This window comes from Myotis yumanensis, unplaced genomic scaffold, assembly GCF_028538775.1.
Source record: "Myotis yumanensis isolate MYYU_CA2020_CCGP unplaced genomic scaffold, mMyoYum1.0.hap1 SCAF_10, whole genome shotgun sequence".
Classification (NCBI taxonomy): Eukaryota; Metazoa; Chordata; class Mammalia; order Chiroptera; family Vespertilionidae; genus Myotis; species Myotis yumanensis.
The window spans coordinates 78,466,328-78,483,708 of NW_027223761.1; the positions used below are offsets into that span (position 1 = coordinate 78,466,328).

The 17,381-nt window shown below is 45.7% G+C and overlaps 1 protein-coding gene across 1 annotated transcript in view; it reads left to right on the top strand.

Annotated features, from left to right (window-relative positions):
- HTR3B (5-hydroxytryptamine receptor 3B) overlaps positions 1 to 16,004 on the top strand; it is a 44,059-nt gene extending 28,055 nt beyond the window's left edge. Inside the window, exons 4-10 of the mRNA XM_070427066.1 lie at positions 3,497 to 3,541; positions 3,864 to 3,973; positions 4,611 to 4,780; positions 5,264 to 5,421; positions 14,368 to 14,578; positions 14,712 to 14,894; positions 15,712 to 16,004. Coding sequence (XP_070283167.1) covers positions 3,497 to 3,541; positions 3,864 to 3,973; positions 4,611 to 4,780; positions 5,264 to 5,421; positions 14,368 to 14,578; positions 14,712 to 14,894; positions 15,712 to 15,947 — 1,113 coding nt within the window. The 3' untranslated portion in view covers positions 15,948 to 16,004. The remainder of the gene's footprint in view (positions 1 to 3,496; positions 3,542 to 3,863; positions 3,974 to 4,610; positions 4,781 to 5,263; positions 5,422 to 14,367; positions 14,579 to 14,711; positions 14,895 to 15,711) is intronic.
- The last annotated feature ends 1,377 nt before the right edge of the window (positions 16,005 to 17,381 follow it).

The following is a 17,381-nucleotide window of genomic DNA, read 5'->3' on the forward strand; positions in this document are numbered from 1 at the left end:
AGGAGGGAGCAGGGCAGCAAGCTATTAGGGGTGGCCGGGGTGAGGGGTGGGAGGAGCTACAGGAGGGTAGAGTAGCGGGCAGAGAGCTTCTGGCAAACTACTGGCGCAAGGATTCGTGTGCAGGGCTACTAGTAAGATTATAATGGGAGCTGAAAATTTTCTCTCGCCTAGTAATATCATAGCACAACCCATTACTCACGTGTCTGTGATGATGCTGGTGTAAATAAACTTACCGCACTGAGTCGTATAAAAGTATAGCACGTACAATATGTAGAGTACATAATACTTGACAATGATAATAAACAACTATGTTGCTGGTTTATGTATTTACTATATATACTTTTTATTGTTACTTTAAAGTATACTCTTTCTACTTATAAAAAAGTTTGCAGTAAAACTGTGTTATGCTGTGTTATGCCGGCAGCAGCCTCATACATCTCATGTTTACTGCATTTGATTGCATCATTTCCTCTTGTGTTTGATTTATTCTCCTGTTATTTTGTATAGTAACACGCTGGACAGGCTGTAGTCTAGGACCAATAGTCTATATCATAAGCCTAGGTGTGTAGCATGCTATACCACCTATGTTTGTGTAAGCGCACTCTATGATGTTTGCACTATGATAAAATCACCCAATGACACATTTCTCAGAAATTACCCAGTTATCATCAGCGTATGACTACATATATTCTTTGGAGAAATGTCTATTCAGTCCTTTGTCCATTTTTTTCTGTAAGGTATTTTCTCATAGAGAAATTAAATTTTGTCCTTACAGTTAAAAAGAAACCAGTTGGAATTGTGTATTTAACCAGGAAGCCAATAAACATTACATAAAGCACATAGCTTTCAAAGCCTTTGTAGATATTCTTTTGTGTGTTTTATTTTGAATGTTGAAATTTTCTTATGAAATACAAAATTTCAGATTATTTTTACTACAAAGCTTTCTCTTCAAATTGTTATATTGTTTATGGTCAAATTTAATTATCATTTGGAAAGCTAATGTTGTATTGTAAGTAGCTACTTACAATCAATGACTTAGAGTGCTTGCAAAAGCCCTTAAACATTTATTATGATTGAAAATCAAGTTGTTATTTTGTTTTCTTTTAAAAATATTTTACATTTTAATTTAATAAAACTAAAAACAAAACAAAACACCTCCCACTCTCTACCTCTTGCAACCACCAATCTGTTCTCTTTATCTATAAACTTGAATTTTGTTGTTGCTGTTTTTTATTTTTAGGTTCCACTTATAAGAGACATCATATGGTATTTGTCTTTCTCTGTCTAATTTATAACTTAGCATAATACACTCAGGGTTCATCCATGTTGTTACCAATGGCATGATTTTATTCTTTTATGGTGGAATAATATTCCATTATATATGTAACACAATTTTTTTATCCATTCATCCATTGGTTAACACTTAAGTTGTTTTCACAAATTGGCTATTGTAAATAAATGCTGCAATAAACATGGGGGTGCACATATATTTTTGAATTAATGTTTTCATTTTCTTTGAATAAATACCCAGAAGTGGAATTGCTGGACCATAGGGTAGTTTGATTTTTAATTTTTGAGGAAAGCCCATTCAGTTTTGCATAGTGGTTGCACCAATCTGCAGTCCCACCAACAGTGTACAAGGGTTGGTTCCCTTTTCTCCACATCCTTGTCAACGCTTGTTATTTCTTGTCCTCTGATAATAGCAATTTTAACAGGTGTGAGGTGATATTTCACTGTGGTTTTGATTGGCATTTACCTGATGATTAATGATGTTGAGCATTTTTTCATGTACTTATGTGTCTTCTTTGAAAAAATGTCTATGCAGATCTTCTGCCCACTTTTAATTAGATGTTTTTTGTTATTGAGTTATATACATTCTCTATATATTTTGGATATTCGACATTTATCAGACATATATCAGATATATATTTAATATTTAATAATTATATTCTTTCATTCAGTGGGTTGTCTTTTCAGTTTGTTGATGGTTTCCTTTGCTGTGTAAAAGCTTTTAATTTTGATGTAGTCCTGTTCCACTTGTTTATTTTTGCTTTTGTTGCTTTTTCTTTTGGTGTCAGGTTTTAAAAATCATTGCCAGGAACTATTTCAAGGACCTTACCACCTATATTTTCTTCTAGGAGTTTTATGGTTTCATTCTTTAACCCATTTTGAGTTCATTTTTGTGACTGGTATAAGATAGTGGCCCAGTTTCCTTCTTTTGCATGTGGCTGTCCAATTTTCCCAATGCCATTTATTGAAGAGACTATCCTTTCCCCACGGTATATTCTTGGCTCCTTCATTACAAATTAATTAATCATATATGTGTGGGTTTATTTCTGGGCTCCATAGTCTGTCCCATTGAAACATGTGTCTATTTTTATGCCAATACCATACTGTTTTAATTACTATAGCTTTGTAATATAGTTTGAAATCAGGGAGCATGATGCCTCCAGCTTTATTTTCCTTTCTCAAGATTGCTTTGGCACTTTGTCCATTTTTAATTTGGGTTGTCTGTTTTGTTGTTGTTGAGTTATGAGTTATTTATATATTCTAGATACAAGGCCCTCACCAGATAAATAATTTGCAGATAGTTTCTTCCTTTCTGTGAGCTGTCTTTTTACTTCTTGATGATGTCCTTTAAAATGCAAAAGCTTTTATTTTTGATAAAGTCTCATTTATTCTTTCTTTTGTTGTTTGTTCTTGTGGTGTCATATCTAAGAAGCCATTGCCTAATTCAGAGTCATGAAAGACGACTCCTGTGTTTTCTCTAAAGGTTTAATAGTTTTAGCTTTTAAATTAAGATTTATGATTCATTTCAAGTTCATTTTTATATGGTATAAAACTTTTAAATCTCTTAGGACATAGTAGTTATAGACTGTTTTTTACTAGATTAGATATAAAAATCAGTAAGGAGGTTTTATTTTGGTTGTTCTTTTTGGGGGTCTATTAAAAAATCACTGACTCATTGCAGACATGGGAAATCATCTATTTATATCATCAAAAATACCTCCTTTGCATATGCTCATTTAGTCTGTTTATAAGAATGGAAATCCAAACATAAGGTAACTGAGGAATGGCTGCCAATAGTGACTGAGATAACAGGCATTGAAAGGCATGAATAATATCTTGATTACAAATATAAGCTTGGTCTCATCCTTTTAGCCCAGAACTTACCACGACTACATATCGTTTTTTAGTCTGATTAATGGCAGAGTAACTAATTAGAGTGGGAAAGAGATTAGCAAATCATTCAAGATGTCAAGTGCAGTCAACGTGCCATTTTGTCATAGATAATATAGTAAAGCTCACAGTGACAGGTGTATGTAATAAATAGGAACTGAAAATACTCCGATCTTGAAGAGTCAAGATAATGTTTCTAAAATCAGCGTTATTTATTTACATTTGATTTTCTTCCTCTGAATTGTCGTGTTGTTGAACTGGGCTTTGATTTGCTGACATGCTAATATTTGGTGTGTATTTTCTTTGTGCTTTGCAGGATGCACAGAACCAAAAATTAAAGACAAATGTCTGGTACAGTGAGGTAAAGGACTGTTTCCTTCTGTGCATGCTGCCCTCCCGGTCTTGACCTGTTGAAACATGTTATTACTCTGAGGAATAGACATTATCTCTGTGTTTACAGTTCCTTAGATCTGCAGCAAACCTAACTTGTTAGAATCCATGTAAGTGGAGGCCATGTTTCCTGGTTAAGGCTACCATCTTTTGGTGTTGGATGGGAAGTCCTCTGCCCCAACAGTACCAACAGGCTGATCCGTTGGGTTATTTCTCCAAATCTTTTTTCGGTTCTTTGGTAAGGTTGATATTGCCCCTTTCTGATAAGTTTCCTTTCTGGCTGCTCCTAACAGGTTTGGGACGATGAGTTTTTATCATGGAACTCCAGCATGTTCGATGATATTAGCCAGATCTCCCTACCTCTAAGTGCCATCTGGGCCCCTGATATCATCATTAATGAATTGTAAGTGCCTTGGATGTATTTCTGTGGGGTATCGACGTCTTAGAATATTCAGGATAGTTTCTGCTTACATTCACTCATTGTTGCTATTTTTTGTTTCTGAACTTAAAGACCAGCATATTGTTGGGAATATTAGGTTAAAAGTACCATAAGTTGACATTGTTTTACAGCGGTTCTCAACCTGTGGGTCGAGACCCCTTTGACGGTCAAACGACCCTTTCACAGGGGTCGCCTAAGACCATCCTGCATATCAGATATTTACACTACGATTCATAACAGTAGCAACATTACAGTTATGAAGTAGCAACGAAAATAATTTTATGGTTGGGTCACAACATGAAGAACTGTATTTAAAGGGCCAGAAGGTTGAGAACCACTGGTTTAAGATATGGATTTGGTTGCTAATGCTTGAGGTTACTCGTGGAGTTTGTTTGTATCGTAATAGTAGCGAGTTAATTTATGAGGTGTCATTGCTGAATCCATCTTTGCTAGGGTGACTCATCTCGGGGAAAGTGACTCTGTCCTTGCGCTTCTAGGTTAGTCCTGGGTGTCGTCGTCACCACCATCTCACAATCATTTCTGCGCATTGGAATGACTAAAGCTCTCTCTCTAACAACAAATTCTCTTGCATTTCATACAGCGTGGACATTGAGAGACTCCCTGAGCTTCACTATGTGTATGTGAACTCATCTGGGACCATTAGGAACTCTAAGTCCATCCAGGTGGTCTCTGCCTGCAGTTTAGAGACATACGCTTTTCCATTTGATGTCCAGAATTGCAGCCTAACCTTCAACAGCATTCTGCACACAGGTAAGCTAGGAGGGGTGCAGCCTTCTCGGGGGGAGCATGCCTGTGCTGGCTTGTTGGCACACACCGGTGTAATGATATTATGCCACTCTTCAGGTCCATTTCATTCTTGCACATAATTAACGTTCTGCAAACCTAAATTTCTTCCTGCCGTTATTTGGCTTGTGCTGTATTCAGACCAAGTGCGGCGCTGGGCCCAGACGCACAGCCCAGTGGCCGCTCTTTGTTTGGGAATACAATATTAGCCTTCTACTGCCATTGGGAATGGTATAGAAGTCACAGGGGCAGCTCCATCACTGTATGGATAGTGGGATCCAAGCCCTAAATTCATAGATGCTTTTTCCATGGCTAGGAAGATTTTATCCCACACCTCTACCCCTAATTCAACACGGTTATATCAACTCCATCTCAATAAGGCTGGACACGGCGGGGCAGGAGTGAAAGGAAGGATTTTGTGTTGGTGCCCACTGTTTCTGTTCTTCTCAGTGGAAGATGTAGACCTGGCTTTCCTGCGGAGCAGAGAAGACGTTAAGCACGACAGAAAAGCATTTTCCAATGACAGTGAGTGGGAACTTCTTTCTGTGTCCTCCGCCTACAGCATCCTGCAGAGCAGCGCTGGAGATTTCGCGCAGATTCAGTTTCACGTAGGTCCTTCCCTTCCTGTCGCTGCCGCCCACTTCTCCGCACTCTTTGGCCTTCTCTGCTGGGCCGAGGGGTCTCTGCTCTGTTGCTTATTCTCACTCATTATCATTCGGAAACAGCCCATTCAGCTCTGGACGTCCACTGGCTTTCAGTGTTTCAGAGGCCAGAGGGGGAGGCGCAGACCCCGGGCTCCTGCTGTAGCCATTCCCCACGTGAATATGAAGAGAGTGGTTTTCAGACTCCAGAGACATGAGCCACCACAGCAGGCACTCAGGCCTGTTAGTTCACACCAACACCGCCACCTACAATCCCCACGGAGAGGAACCAAAGAAAACCCACACACAACAACCAATTGGGAGAGAGTGCCTCTTCAGCGCTATTGTCCTGTTTTTAGTTGAGTAAATTATTAATTAATTCCAGGTGCAGGTGCATAAAATTACCATATTATTAACTTGGATATCTGGAGGGATTAGCTAACAAATCACCTGCAGGATCCGCAGAGACCACTGGTGGTTTCCGGATCAGAGAGAACAACTGCCCTAAAAGGGTGTGATGAAAACCCGAACTGCTCAGACGTGCCACCCCGAATGCTCTTGGCTGCCTTGTTCACGGAGACATTTGTACAGCAGGGCTGGGGGGGGTAAAGGTGGGGGTGCAAAACAGTGCAGCCTGCTGCTCTGCACTCCAGAGAGCCATTCTCCCCTCCCTGGCCCTCCTGGCAAACCACCCTGAGTGTGAGCAAAAGCAAGTCCATGCAACCAATAGACTCACATCGTTAGTATTCAGCTCTGCTTTCCTGCACAGAGTCAGCCAGTGGTGGTGGCAGTTTGGGGAGTGGTAGGAGGGGGCCTCCTTTATGTCAGGTAAGGGATTCCATTGAAAAATAGAGACTACAGACAGACCAGGATACACAAGATGAATTGTCCTGGAAACAAGCCTTTTGGATAAGAAGGAAAATTCAGACCAGACGAAGGTGCTATGGTTACAATGGATAATTGCGTGTTAAGGGATCGTGGCTGTGAAAGGAGCTGTTATTGGGGGGCACAGATGCCCCTGCATTGGTGGAAAGGTGCCTGCAGCTCTCAAGGAAAGCTCTTGTTAAGTTAGAACCTCTTAGAGACAGCTGTTCTGTGAACCTGGCCCATGTATAACCCTGGGCACTGGCTGATCGCAACTCGTACCTTCCCAGTGGTGGGGTCTGGGTTCTTGCCTATTCTGCTTGGTTTTTAGCAAAGCCTGCATTGTGGCTCTTTTGTCCACTTTTTTTAGCGAGGGAAAGGGAGTGGAGAAAGAAAGCTTTTTTAATTTCAATGAGTTTCTTGGCTCAGAGTAAACACCTCATTAATTTTAAAGATATCAGCCCGCAAACATTATTAATGCAGCCGAATAATGGAGAGCATTAAAGGGAAATGTGAGGGAGCAGCACATGCAAGGTGGGACACAGGCACCTACCAAACACCCCGCGAACACTGCACACGCCATTACCTACACTGCACGGAGAGAGACGAGGGAAAGCAGGAAACGGGTAGGTAAACACACACACTCTCTCCATAGGCAGCCATTATCGGTACACACATGTCACCCTTTGCCCTCAATAGTAATCTGTCATCTCAACAGTGGCTGAGGCCTGTCTGTGCACTACGATGACCAGCGGTGTGAAAGATTGTGTACGGAAGGAGAGGCTTCTGGGTCTCTGGAGCCATGGTCCTGGCACTTTATTCTCCACTCACAGTGTTTATGATGGGCGAGCTGAAGGCGGGCAGAGATAAGGTTTCAGGCTCTGAGAGCTTTTCCCTGAGGCCCTCTGCCCGGGGCCCAAGGTGGGTAATCTAGTGGGGCTGGCGGCCACCCTGGCCCTCCAGAACAGACTAGAGCAAGAATCCTGAGTAGACGCACAGTGATCTGTGGTTGGGCAGGGAGCTAGACTCAAGAGCTTAAAGGAGATTTGGTGACTATCCCAATTCTGTCTCCGTTGGCCTCTGCCAGCCCCCCTGCCTCCCCATTTCTGCTCTGTGCACCGTGGCTGGGCTCAGGTGCCCTGACTTCCTGCCACGCATCCTACCTCTGAATGTAGCAGCCGAGGCACGTGTCCTTCAGCAGCCCATGGCCAATGACGAGACATTGGGAGCCCAGTTCCATTCAGACATTGCGCTGCTGGGGTCCTGGCAGCAGAGTCATTGCCCTCTGAATCTGATCACCTGCTGTGTCCCAGTCCAGGCTGGGACAGCAGGGGGTCAGGGACAGGTGGGGCAGGCAGGAGCTACAATGATCTGTTCTAAATACATTGTCACCTGGGCCTGAGGTACACTGTTGCCATCGAAACCAAATCCAATGTTCTGGCTGCCCCGCTCGTTCCAGCAAATGTACAATCATATGTGCCAGCCCTGGGGCACGTACTGCAGAAGGCTGGGGTGAGGCTGCAGCCCCAGGGGCCCCAGAGCACAGCCCCCTGCCTACGAGGATGTCTGTGAGCAGCTGGCGCCAGAGCCAGCAGCCACCGGAGGGGAGGTTTCTTCCAACACCCCTCGGAGGTGCTAGTTCCCAGAAACAGCAGGGCCAGCATTCGGTGTCGGTATGGTGGCCTTTTGGTTTTGTTTTTTAAAGAATAAGGGTAGAAGGGGAGGAGGTAGGAATAAAATTTAAGAACTCACGTTGGATAGAAGAGGCTGGTCACGGTGGGAACGAAAGTGAGTCCAACCACAGAGCCACATAGTGAGTAAATGCTTATTCAGGCAGGAATGGGGGTCCACAGGGGGCGTCCAGGAAAATGCAGAGGGCCATTTGAGAAAGAAAGGTGCCTCGTCTTCTTTTCCTGACATGATTTTCATTTCTAGTTTAGGATAGAATTGTTTTGTTCAGCTATCTATTGAATGCAGCTCATAAACTTGATAGAAGATCCTTTTGAGCACCACCAGTTCAAGAGTGGGAGAGATGGGGATGGGGGCGGGGAGAGAGAGAGAGGGAGGGAGGGAGAGAGAGAGAGAGAGAGAGAGAGAGAGAGAGAGAGAATATGAATTTAGAGCCCTAGAAGTCTTTCCAGGGTCACTCAGGTAATCCCAGAATCACGGACTCTGCTAATCCCGCTGAGCCATGGTCCAGGTTTGAGAAACTCCCACTGGGTGGAAGGATCTTACTTAGATGGCAGCCACTTTCCCATTCTTTCTGAATTAGGACTGTGGAGAGGGGCTTGGGAGAAGAGGAAAACCGGCTTCAGTATGAAGCCGGAGCCTGGGCGTCAAAATTCCAACTATGTCATAAAGACGGTCATGCAAAATTGAGTGCTGGTGGGGTCTACCATCACAGAGGCAATTAGAGGCTAACCTTGGGGCCTATTCCATCTCCAAGGAGCTCTCCACACACACATTCTGAATTAGATTGATCTCTTTCATTAACAACAATAGGCTCCAAATACCTTTGTGTACTTATTATTACCTGGCTTTAATGGATAATGAAATTGTGGCATAATATTGCTAACACCTGAAGGGTGTCTAATGGAGAACACAGACTGAAACTAAAGTGCTTTTCCTTCCCTTTCTGTGAAATTTAAAGGCACCAGCTCCCTTAGTCCATTAGAAATGATGGGCTCTAGGTAGGGGCAGCTCCGCAGAGAGCAGCGTCTCACTGAGCTGGTGACGTACCTTCCCCCAGAATTAGCAGGGCTGTTGCCTCTGGTGTACCCGAGGAGAGGTAACCCTCAGAGGGCTGACCTCAGCTGCAGAGCCCCCATTTGGGCTACTCCCAGGATCCCACCCCATTGAACTAAACATAGAATTATTAATTGGCTACAATGCAACTCAACAAACATCTTTCGAGCTCTTCTCTGTGTCAGGCTCAATGGTAAGCACCGAGGACACAAACATGAATAAAACAAGGCTCCTGGGACCTGTCATAGACCTCACAATCGCCCAGGGAGACATACTAACAATAACCACGGAAGTGAACGTTTACTCTGTGTCAGGCACTGTTTCACGAGTTTGTACATGTAACCCTCACACCTCTATGAGATAGGTGCTCTAAGTGTCTGTGTTTTTACAAATGGATGAGCTGGGCTGCAGAGAAGTTAAGTAATTTACCAAGGTAATGGGGTGACTAGTGGAGCCTGGACTTGAGCCCAGGCAATCTAACACGAGAAACTATGCCTAGTCCTATGTGATGATGATACAGCTAAACATAATGCAGCATATTCCAGTCCATTCTTTGGCATCTGTGCACTGTGTATTACTGGACAAGTCACCCGTATTAGTTTCCTAGAGCTGCCATAACAAAGTACCACAAACTGTGTGACTTAAAAACAACAGAGCTGATTCGTCTCCTAGTTCTGGAAGCCAGAGCCTGAAATCAAGGTGTCAGCAGGGTTGGTTCCTTCTGGGCTCCAAGGGAGAATCGGTCCCGTGCCTCTCTCCTGGTTTCTGCTGTTGCCGGCAGTCTGCAGCATTCCTTGGCTCGCAGATGTAGCACTCGAATCTCCGCCTTCATCTTGACATGGCCTTCTCCTTTTTGTGTCTCTTCTTCGTAAAAGGACACTAGTCATATTGGATGAAGGGCGCATCTTCCCCAGTGCGACCTCCTCTTAACTAATTACCAAGTTCGGTGGCTTGATGAACTTCCAGGAGGGCATGGGTTCTTGGACTCATTATTCAACCCACTGCAGTCTGTCACCCTCTGGCTCCTGAAAATTTGTGTCTGTTCCAAAATGCATTCACCATGTCCCAGCACCCCCAAACATCTTACCCCATGCCTGCTCCAACTCTAAGACCAAAATATCATCTTAATATAAACTCAAAAGAATCCAAATCTCACCATCTAAAGCAGGCACAGACTCTGGGCATGGTCCATTCCTCTCCCTCTGTAGACGTGGGAAACATCTAACCGCCAGAGTCTGGTTCCTGACCCCATAAGATGGGGAAGTTTCCTATGAACAGTCCTGACTCCAATATTTAGGATTGAGTCTGACACTCTGTTTATGCTCAATTAAGGTCTCTTGAACAAGGGAATAAAGGGCTTTGAGGATCAAAAGAGAAAAAAACCCAAAACATTTCTGAAAACTGGGTGATAAGATTAATATTTCTTTAGGCTAATCCTCCTCGGCTTGTAAAGAAAATTAGCCTACATAGGTAACATTGCCCCTAAATCAACTTAGAGGAAAAGGCGGCTCCTTCGCTCTTGAAGCAAATCCAAACTATAGGCCAGTGATGGCGAATCTATGACACGCGTGTCAGAGGTGACATGCGAACTCATTTTTTGGTTGATTTTTCTGTGTTAAATGGCATTTAAATATATAAAATAAATATCAAAAATATAAGTCTTTGTTTTACTATGGTTGCAAATATCAAAAATTTTCTATATGTGACATGGCACCAGAGTTAAGTTAGGGTTTTTCAAAATGCTAACACGCCGAGCTCAAAAGGTTCACCATCACTACTATAGGCACTATTTGGTCTTCGGAACGGGAGCATCCTTGCTAAAGGTAGGAAGATGGATGAGGTCGTTGTGGAGGGCCTGTCTAGATTCACAATTTTATAAGCCAAACACAGACAGGAGTGGTTTCTGCTCTACGTTACGTCATAGCTGTCTCTTTCTGTGCCCACCGTTTTCCTTCTGCTTTCAGCTACTGTTGGCCCAGAGAGGAATACCCTCCCGACAGGACTGGCTACAGAATTTGTGAGGCCTTAGTGCAAAGTGAAAAGGCAGGGCCCCTTGTTCAAAAATTACTACGATTTTAAAATGGCACCAGCAGAGCATTAACAAAGTGCACGGGCTCCATGCCCTGGGGACCAGCCTGCCTCCCAACCTCTTAGCTCTTGCCACAGCTCTCCCCAGCAACTGCACCTTCCTGGAACCAGGGGCCGGAGGAGCCACGCTGCCATCCTTGTGTCTGGCCCTGGTTTACCCTCATTCCCTGCAGCCACCTCTGGCTGGAGAGCTCCTGCTTTTACACAGGAACTCCACTGAAAGAGTTCTACGGTAACCTCAACTGCATCCAAGATGTTCGGCAAGGCTACAGTAAACTGCTCTTTTAGAAAGGGAAAGCAGCCTGGCCTGTGTAGCTCAGTGGTTGAGCACTTACCTATGAACCAGGAGGTCATGATTCAATTCCCAGTCAGGGTACATGCCGGGGTTGCGGGGCTCTATCCCCAGTGTGAGTGGGGTGTGCAAGAGGCAGCCAACCAATTATTCTCTCTCATCATTGATGTTTCCATATCTCTCTCCCTCTCCCTTCATCTCTGAAATAAATATTTTAAAAAGGGAAAATCAGGTATGGAGAGGTTAAATACCTCATCCGGGACCACTGAAACCAGCACATGTAGGATCTAGGGCCGAGGGCTCTGGAGCCCTGTTCCCTGGACTACGTCTGGACTCTCTGCTTACCCAGTGTGCCACCTATACTTTTCTTTTCACCCTTCACGTAACATCCACCATGAAGTCTCTAGGGCAGTGGTTCTCAGCCTTCTGGCCCTTTAAATACAGTTCCTCATGTTGTGACCCAACCATAAAATTATTTTCGTTGCAACTTCATAACTGTAATGTTTCTACTGTTATGAATTGTAATGTAAATATCTGATATGGAGGATGGTCTTGGGCGACCCCTGTGAAAGGGTCGTTTGACTGCCAAAGGGGTCGCAACCCACAGGTTGAGAACCGCTGCTCTAGGGGGTCTTCTGCTTCTACCCACCAGAGACAGCAGGCTTGGTCACCTCCCACCCGTATGTCCAGATCACCAGTGGGCTAGCCTGGGCCCACACTCCAGGACCCCATGGACTCTGCCCACTGGGCACCCCGCTCACTGCCCTATCTAACCACAGTCAGGCGCAGCGTGATGACAGGAGCTGGGGTGGGGGGGGGCGGGGGCAGGTTGACGACAGTTCATTTTGTTGTTGTTTTGCTGTTGATTGCACTTTGGTACAAATGTGTTTTAACCAAATTATTGCAAAGCAGTGAGTGCTGCTCTGGTTTAGGTATCTGCAGCCAATTATGTTTAATGTGAAAGACAACAGCCAGACTGCAATCCGCCAAACACTCGGGCCTGTCAAGCACCACTGAGACGGAATATGCTCTCAGACCCAATGGCGGGCTGGAGGGGGAGGGTCCCCGCTCTCATCAGCAAGGTGCTGTCTGGCCTCACCCAGGCAAGCTCTTGCCCTGCCACTGTCTGCGCCGTCCCTGGCCTCTGTCTTGGCTTATTTCTCTGTGGTTCTCTTCCAGAACAGGAGACAGAGAGCGGGGAGAAGAACCCTAAACTCAACTCAGAGGTCTGGCCAGATCAAGAGTTGTAGCTACACTGTATGAAAAAGAACCCTGGGCTTCGAATTGGGAGACATCGGGGCTCTTCCCAGCTCTGCCGCCAACTCACCTCACGGAGGGGCCGAGCTTCATTTGTTAAAATCTATAAAGCAGGCCTATTAAATATATTTTTTATTGATTTTTTACAGAGAGGAAGGGAGAGGGATAGAGAGTTAGAAACATCGATGAGAGAGAAACATCGACCAGCTGCCTCCTGCACTCCTCCCACTGGGGATGTGCCCGCAACCAAGGCACATGCCCTTGACCGGAATCAAACCTGGGACCTTTCAGTCTGCAGGCCGACACTCTATCCACTGAGCCAAACTGGTTTGTATAAAGCAGGCCTATTAGGTTACCTGCCAGCAAGCTCGCAGCGAGGATTAAATAAACCACATCATGTGCCTCAGACCACCCACCAAGCACACCCTCTGACTGGAAACCCTTCTATTGCTTTGAGACTCAGAGAAACGGGAAATTTCAGACACTGTTGTTTTTTTCCAAACCCCAACAGTAAAGTCCCAAACCGTTCATTTGACCAGCAAGCACTCATGGAATACCCGCTACAGAATAGGCGTTCCTTCAGGCTGTGTGCGAGGTTTAACACGTTGCTGTTTTCACCCTCAAAGGGTCCACCGTCTGGTGAGGAAAGCAGCCCTGTCATTCCCTGGTTTCTCTCAAGGGAGGAGACTAGTTTGTGTTTATTAAAGACATCATCCCAGAGAAACGAAAAAAAATGGCAACAACAATCATAGTGATTTTATGAGACTCAGATTTCCAGCTACAAAACCCACTCTGCACTCTGCATGCCAGCCCCGCTGCAGGCCTCGCTGGGCCTCTTCAGTCGGCCTGTGGCGGGTCCCCTCCTGCCCCTGCTCCCTGCTCCCGAGACTGAGCTGTGGCCTGCAGGGACGGGAGCCCTGGCCATGTTTGGCCAATAGGGGCAGAGGCAGTGATGGGAGTGAGTGGTGCTTGTCTCTCCATTCTCTTTCTGTGGGATCGCAGCCAGGCTGGCTTTGTCCCTAAGAAGAAGGCACAACTGTTGCAGTCCTATCCCCATAGCTTCGCTCAGGTCCCTTCAGGCCTGAGGGATGGAACAGCTCACCAGTGCCCCCAGCCCATGGGACACTGCCCTCCTTCCTGTGGCTCTCCTGTGCCCTGCCCGCACCCTGTGAACCGTCTCTTTACCAAGCCCTCCTAAGATTTCCCAGTCAGTTATGCTCTGTTCCTGCCCAGACTCCGACGGATACACTCACAGGTGCTAAGAAGCTCGAATTCCAAGTAAGAAGACAGACTAGACCCCATACACACAATATGTTGCATCGCACGTGGTCTAAGAGGAAAGATTTTAGTGTAAGCCCTGGTTTTAAACAGTTTCTCACTCACCAGCTATGTGAGCTTACACAAGCAATTTCATCTCTAGGAATCTTGGTTTCCTTGTCTGTAAAACGGAGATAACAATACTCAGCCCTGGAGTTGCTGTGAGGATTGACTAAGATTAAAACATAGGAAACACTTCGTCCAGTGCCTAGCAAACAGCAGGTGGCTCTAAACCACAAAATAGTCTCCTATTTCTAAGTCCTATTTAGGACTTCTTGGCTTTGGTTTTGGCCAAATGTTAGATCATCAGCTTAGACCCTCTTTTCAACAGATTTCTTGTCCCTGTCCAGGTGGTGATTCGCAGGCGCCCGCTGGTCTATGTGGTGAGTCTGCTGATTCCCAGCATCTTCCTCATGCTTGTGGACCTGGGGAGCTTCTACATCCCCCACACCTGCCGTGCCAGGATTATATTCAAGACCAGCTTGCTGGTGGGCTACACCGTTTTCAGGGTCAACATGTCTGACGAGATGCCACAGAGCGCAGTGAGCACCCCTCTGATCGGTGAGCAGCCTTGGGGTCTCCAGACATTGGTCTTGCATGTTTCCTGGCAAAGATTTGCTGTTGCGTTTCAGATCTGGGGAGGGAGAGGCCCCCGAGACTCCAGCTAACCCCACCTCCTGGTTCCTTCCCCCAGGCGTCTTCTTCACCGTCTGCATGGCCTTCTTGGTTCTCAGCTTGTCTAAATCCATCTTGTTGGTCAAATTCCTTCACGATCAGCAGCACAGCGGGCAGGAGCGGCCCCTCCTAGGCCTTGGAGAGGACACTGATGCTGATGGGCTTATAATGGATCACAGGACCCAGCTTGTTGGGGTGACAGGTTTGTGAGAAGCGGTGAGGTCCCTACCCTCAGCACCCGTTCCCACTGATGGAGCACCGGGCTGCGTGAAAAGTCTGAAACATCTGCTCGTCGGCCTCTGTGCCGCGTTTTACATGGCCCTTCTGGGGACTGAAGGCCACCAACTCCTGCTGGCTTCCCAGAAAGTCTCATTTCAGCTTGGCGGTCAGGTCCTCAATTCCCTTAGCTTGTTTTATTTCCTACGTGCCGTGTGCACAGGTCACACACACACACACACTGTGTAGGTGTAGCTTTGGATTGCAGTTGCTTAATGTGCAAAGGTTTAAAAATCATCTCTGCCACAAAGCTCTGCCTGGGTCAACACGGGCTGGCCCCAGCTCAGAAAGCCTCCTGGATGGGTCTAGCCTGGACACCCCACATAGATATGCTCTCTGGGGCTCCCTTCAGCAATTGCATCTCTAGGAACCTGGGGCTCCTTGTCTATAAAAATGGAGATAAGAATATCCAGCCCTAGAGTTGCTGTGAGGATTGACTAAGACAAAACATAGGAAAAACAGTCGGGTGCCTAGCAAACAGCAGTGGTAAAGAAATGATAGCTTCTTCTACTAGTTATTATAATTATTAGTAATATTGCTATTAGTTCTATGTAAAAACTTAAAGGATTTTTTCTTCATTCTAAACCCCTCAGCAGGTGGGAAGAGAGTCCCAACCCCAACTCAGCCCACTGTTCAGTTTCGCCTACAACCTGCCTTGAAGGGTGAGGCCATCAGCCTCAGTGGGAAGTCCACGGGGCCTTGGCCGTCCCTGGTTGACTGAAGCGTTCTCCTCTCTCACGCAGAGTCCCCTGTCTGTCGAGAGCACCAGGCCCCCTCAGGGACCCTGAAGGAAGTCTTGTCCCAGCTTCAGTCCATCAGCAACTACTTCCAAGCCCAGGACCAGGCAGCCCAGCAGGAGGTCGGGTGGCTGGCCCTCCTGGAACGCGTTGACCGACTGCTCTTTCAAGGCTACCTTGTGATGTTGGGACTCTACGCCATCACGCTGTGCTCCCTCTGGGCTCTGTGGAGCCGCCTGTGAAGACGGGTTTGGCTGGTCTCCATCAATGTGCTCTCGCAGCAGGTGGAGGCTGAAAATTTTGTGGGGAGATTAGAGGAGAGGAATGGTGGGTTAAAAGCTCTCCAGCCCCTGTTGCCTCTTTTCATTCAGTCCAGGTATGCACACCTAATGAGAGATTAAATGACCCAGGAGTAATGTAGTCATGATGAAAATGCATAAACAGTTTGGGGCATACAGGGAAAGTGAGCAATCTCTTTCAGAAAATCCCTAAGTACATCCAGCATGCATGTATGTTTCAGCAGGTTTATTTAAGTGTAAGATCCTTCCATCTCTCAGCCCTGTCTTGGTCACTTATATAGTCATTCAACAAAACCTTTATTGGGTGTCAAATAAATTCTAGGCATTGTATTAAGCACACCAGAAAATACAAAACAAGTTAGTCACAGCTCATCCTTCCCTTGACTGGATTCCTGAGGTCAACCTTGCATCGACCTTCAGTTCCCTTAAGTCCAGACATCTCCCTGCCCTGTTCCCTGGCTCACACTCCATCTCAGCAGCCTGAGCCTCTCCACCATGCCTGTATCCTGAAGCTCTTGTTCCACTGTGAGTCCATCTTCCTCTGCTGCCTCAGCAGTCAGTGCATCATTGTTGGAGGGAAACCAGGTGCCAAGGCTTCCAGGGAAGTCTAGGTCCACACAGCCAGCGCACACCACGTGCAAGGCACTGAGCTGGGGGACGGGCTCAATGCATGGCCCTTGGGTTCAAGGAATTTATCATCTATCCTGCTTCAGTCTGCGTGGGCCGCCATAACAAAATGCCACTGGCTGGGTGGCTTAAACCAAGATTTATTTTCTCACAGCTCTGGAAGCTGGAAGTTCAAGATCAAAGTGCTGGCGGAGTTGGTTTCTTCTGAGGGTGCTCTCCTTGGTTTGTAGATGGCTGTCTTCTCCATGTATCCTCATGTGGTCTTTTCTCTGTGTGTGTCTGTCCAAACTTCCTCTTCTTATAAGGACACAGTCATATGTGTCCTCATGACCTATTTGACCTCATGTCCTAATGACCTCATTTAACTTTAGTTACCTTTTAAAAGGCCCTATATCCAAATATAGTCATTTTGTAAGATATAACATATACATTTTGGGGAGACACAATTCAGCCCATAACTCTGATGTGATTATGGAGGCTGGCAGGCTTGAGACTCGGGGAGAGTTGTAGTCTGAGTCTAAAGGCAGGGTTTCCTCTCGGGGTAGGTCCGTCTTTTCCTATTAAGGCCTTCAAATGATTAGATTAGATGAGGCCCACTTACTTTCTTGAGGCTAATCAGTTTTATTCAAATTCTACTGACTTAAATATTAACCCCATCTAAATAAATAAATTCACAGGAACATCTAGAATGGTACTATGGCCTGGCTAAGTTGACACATAAAATTAACCATCACCACCCCAATGGCTCCT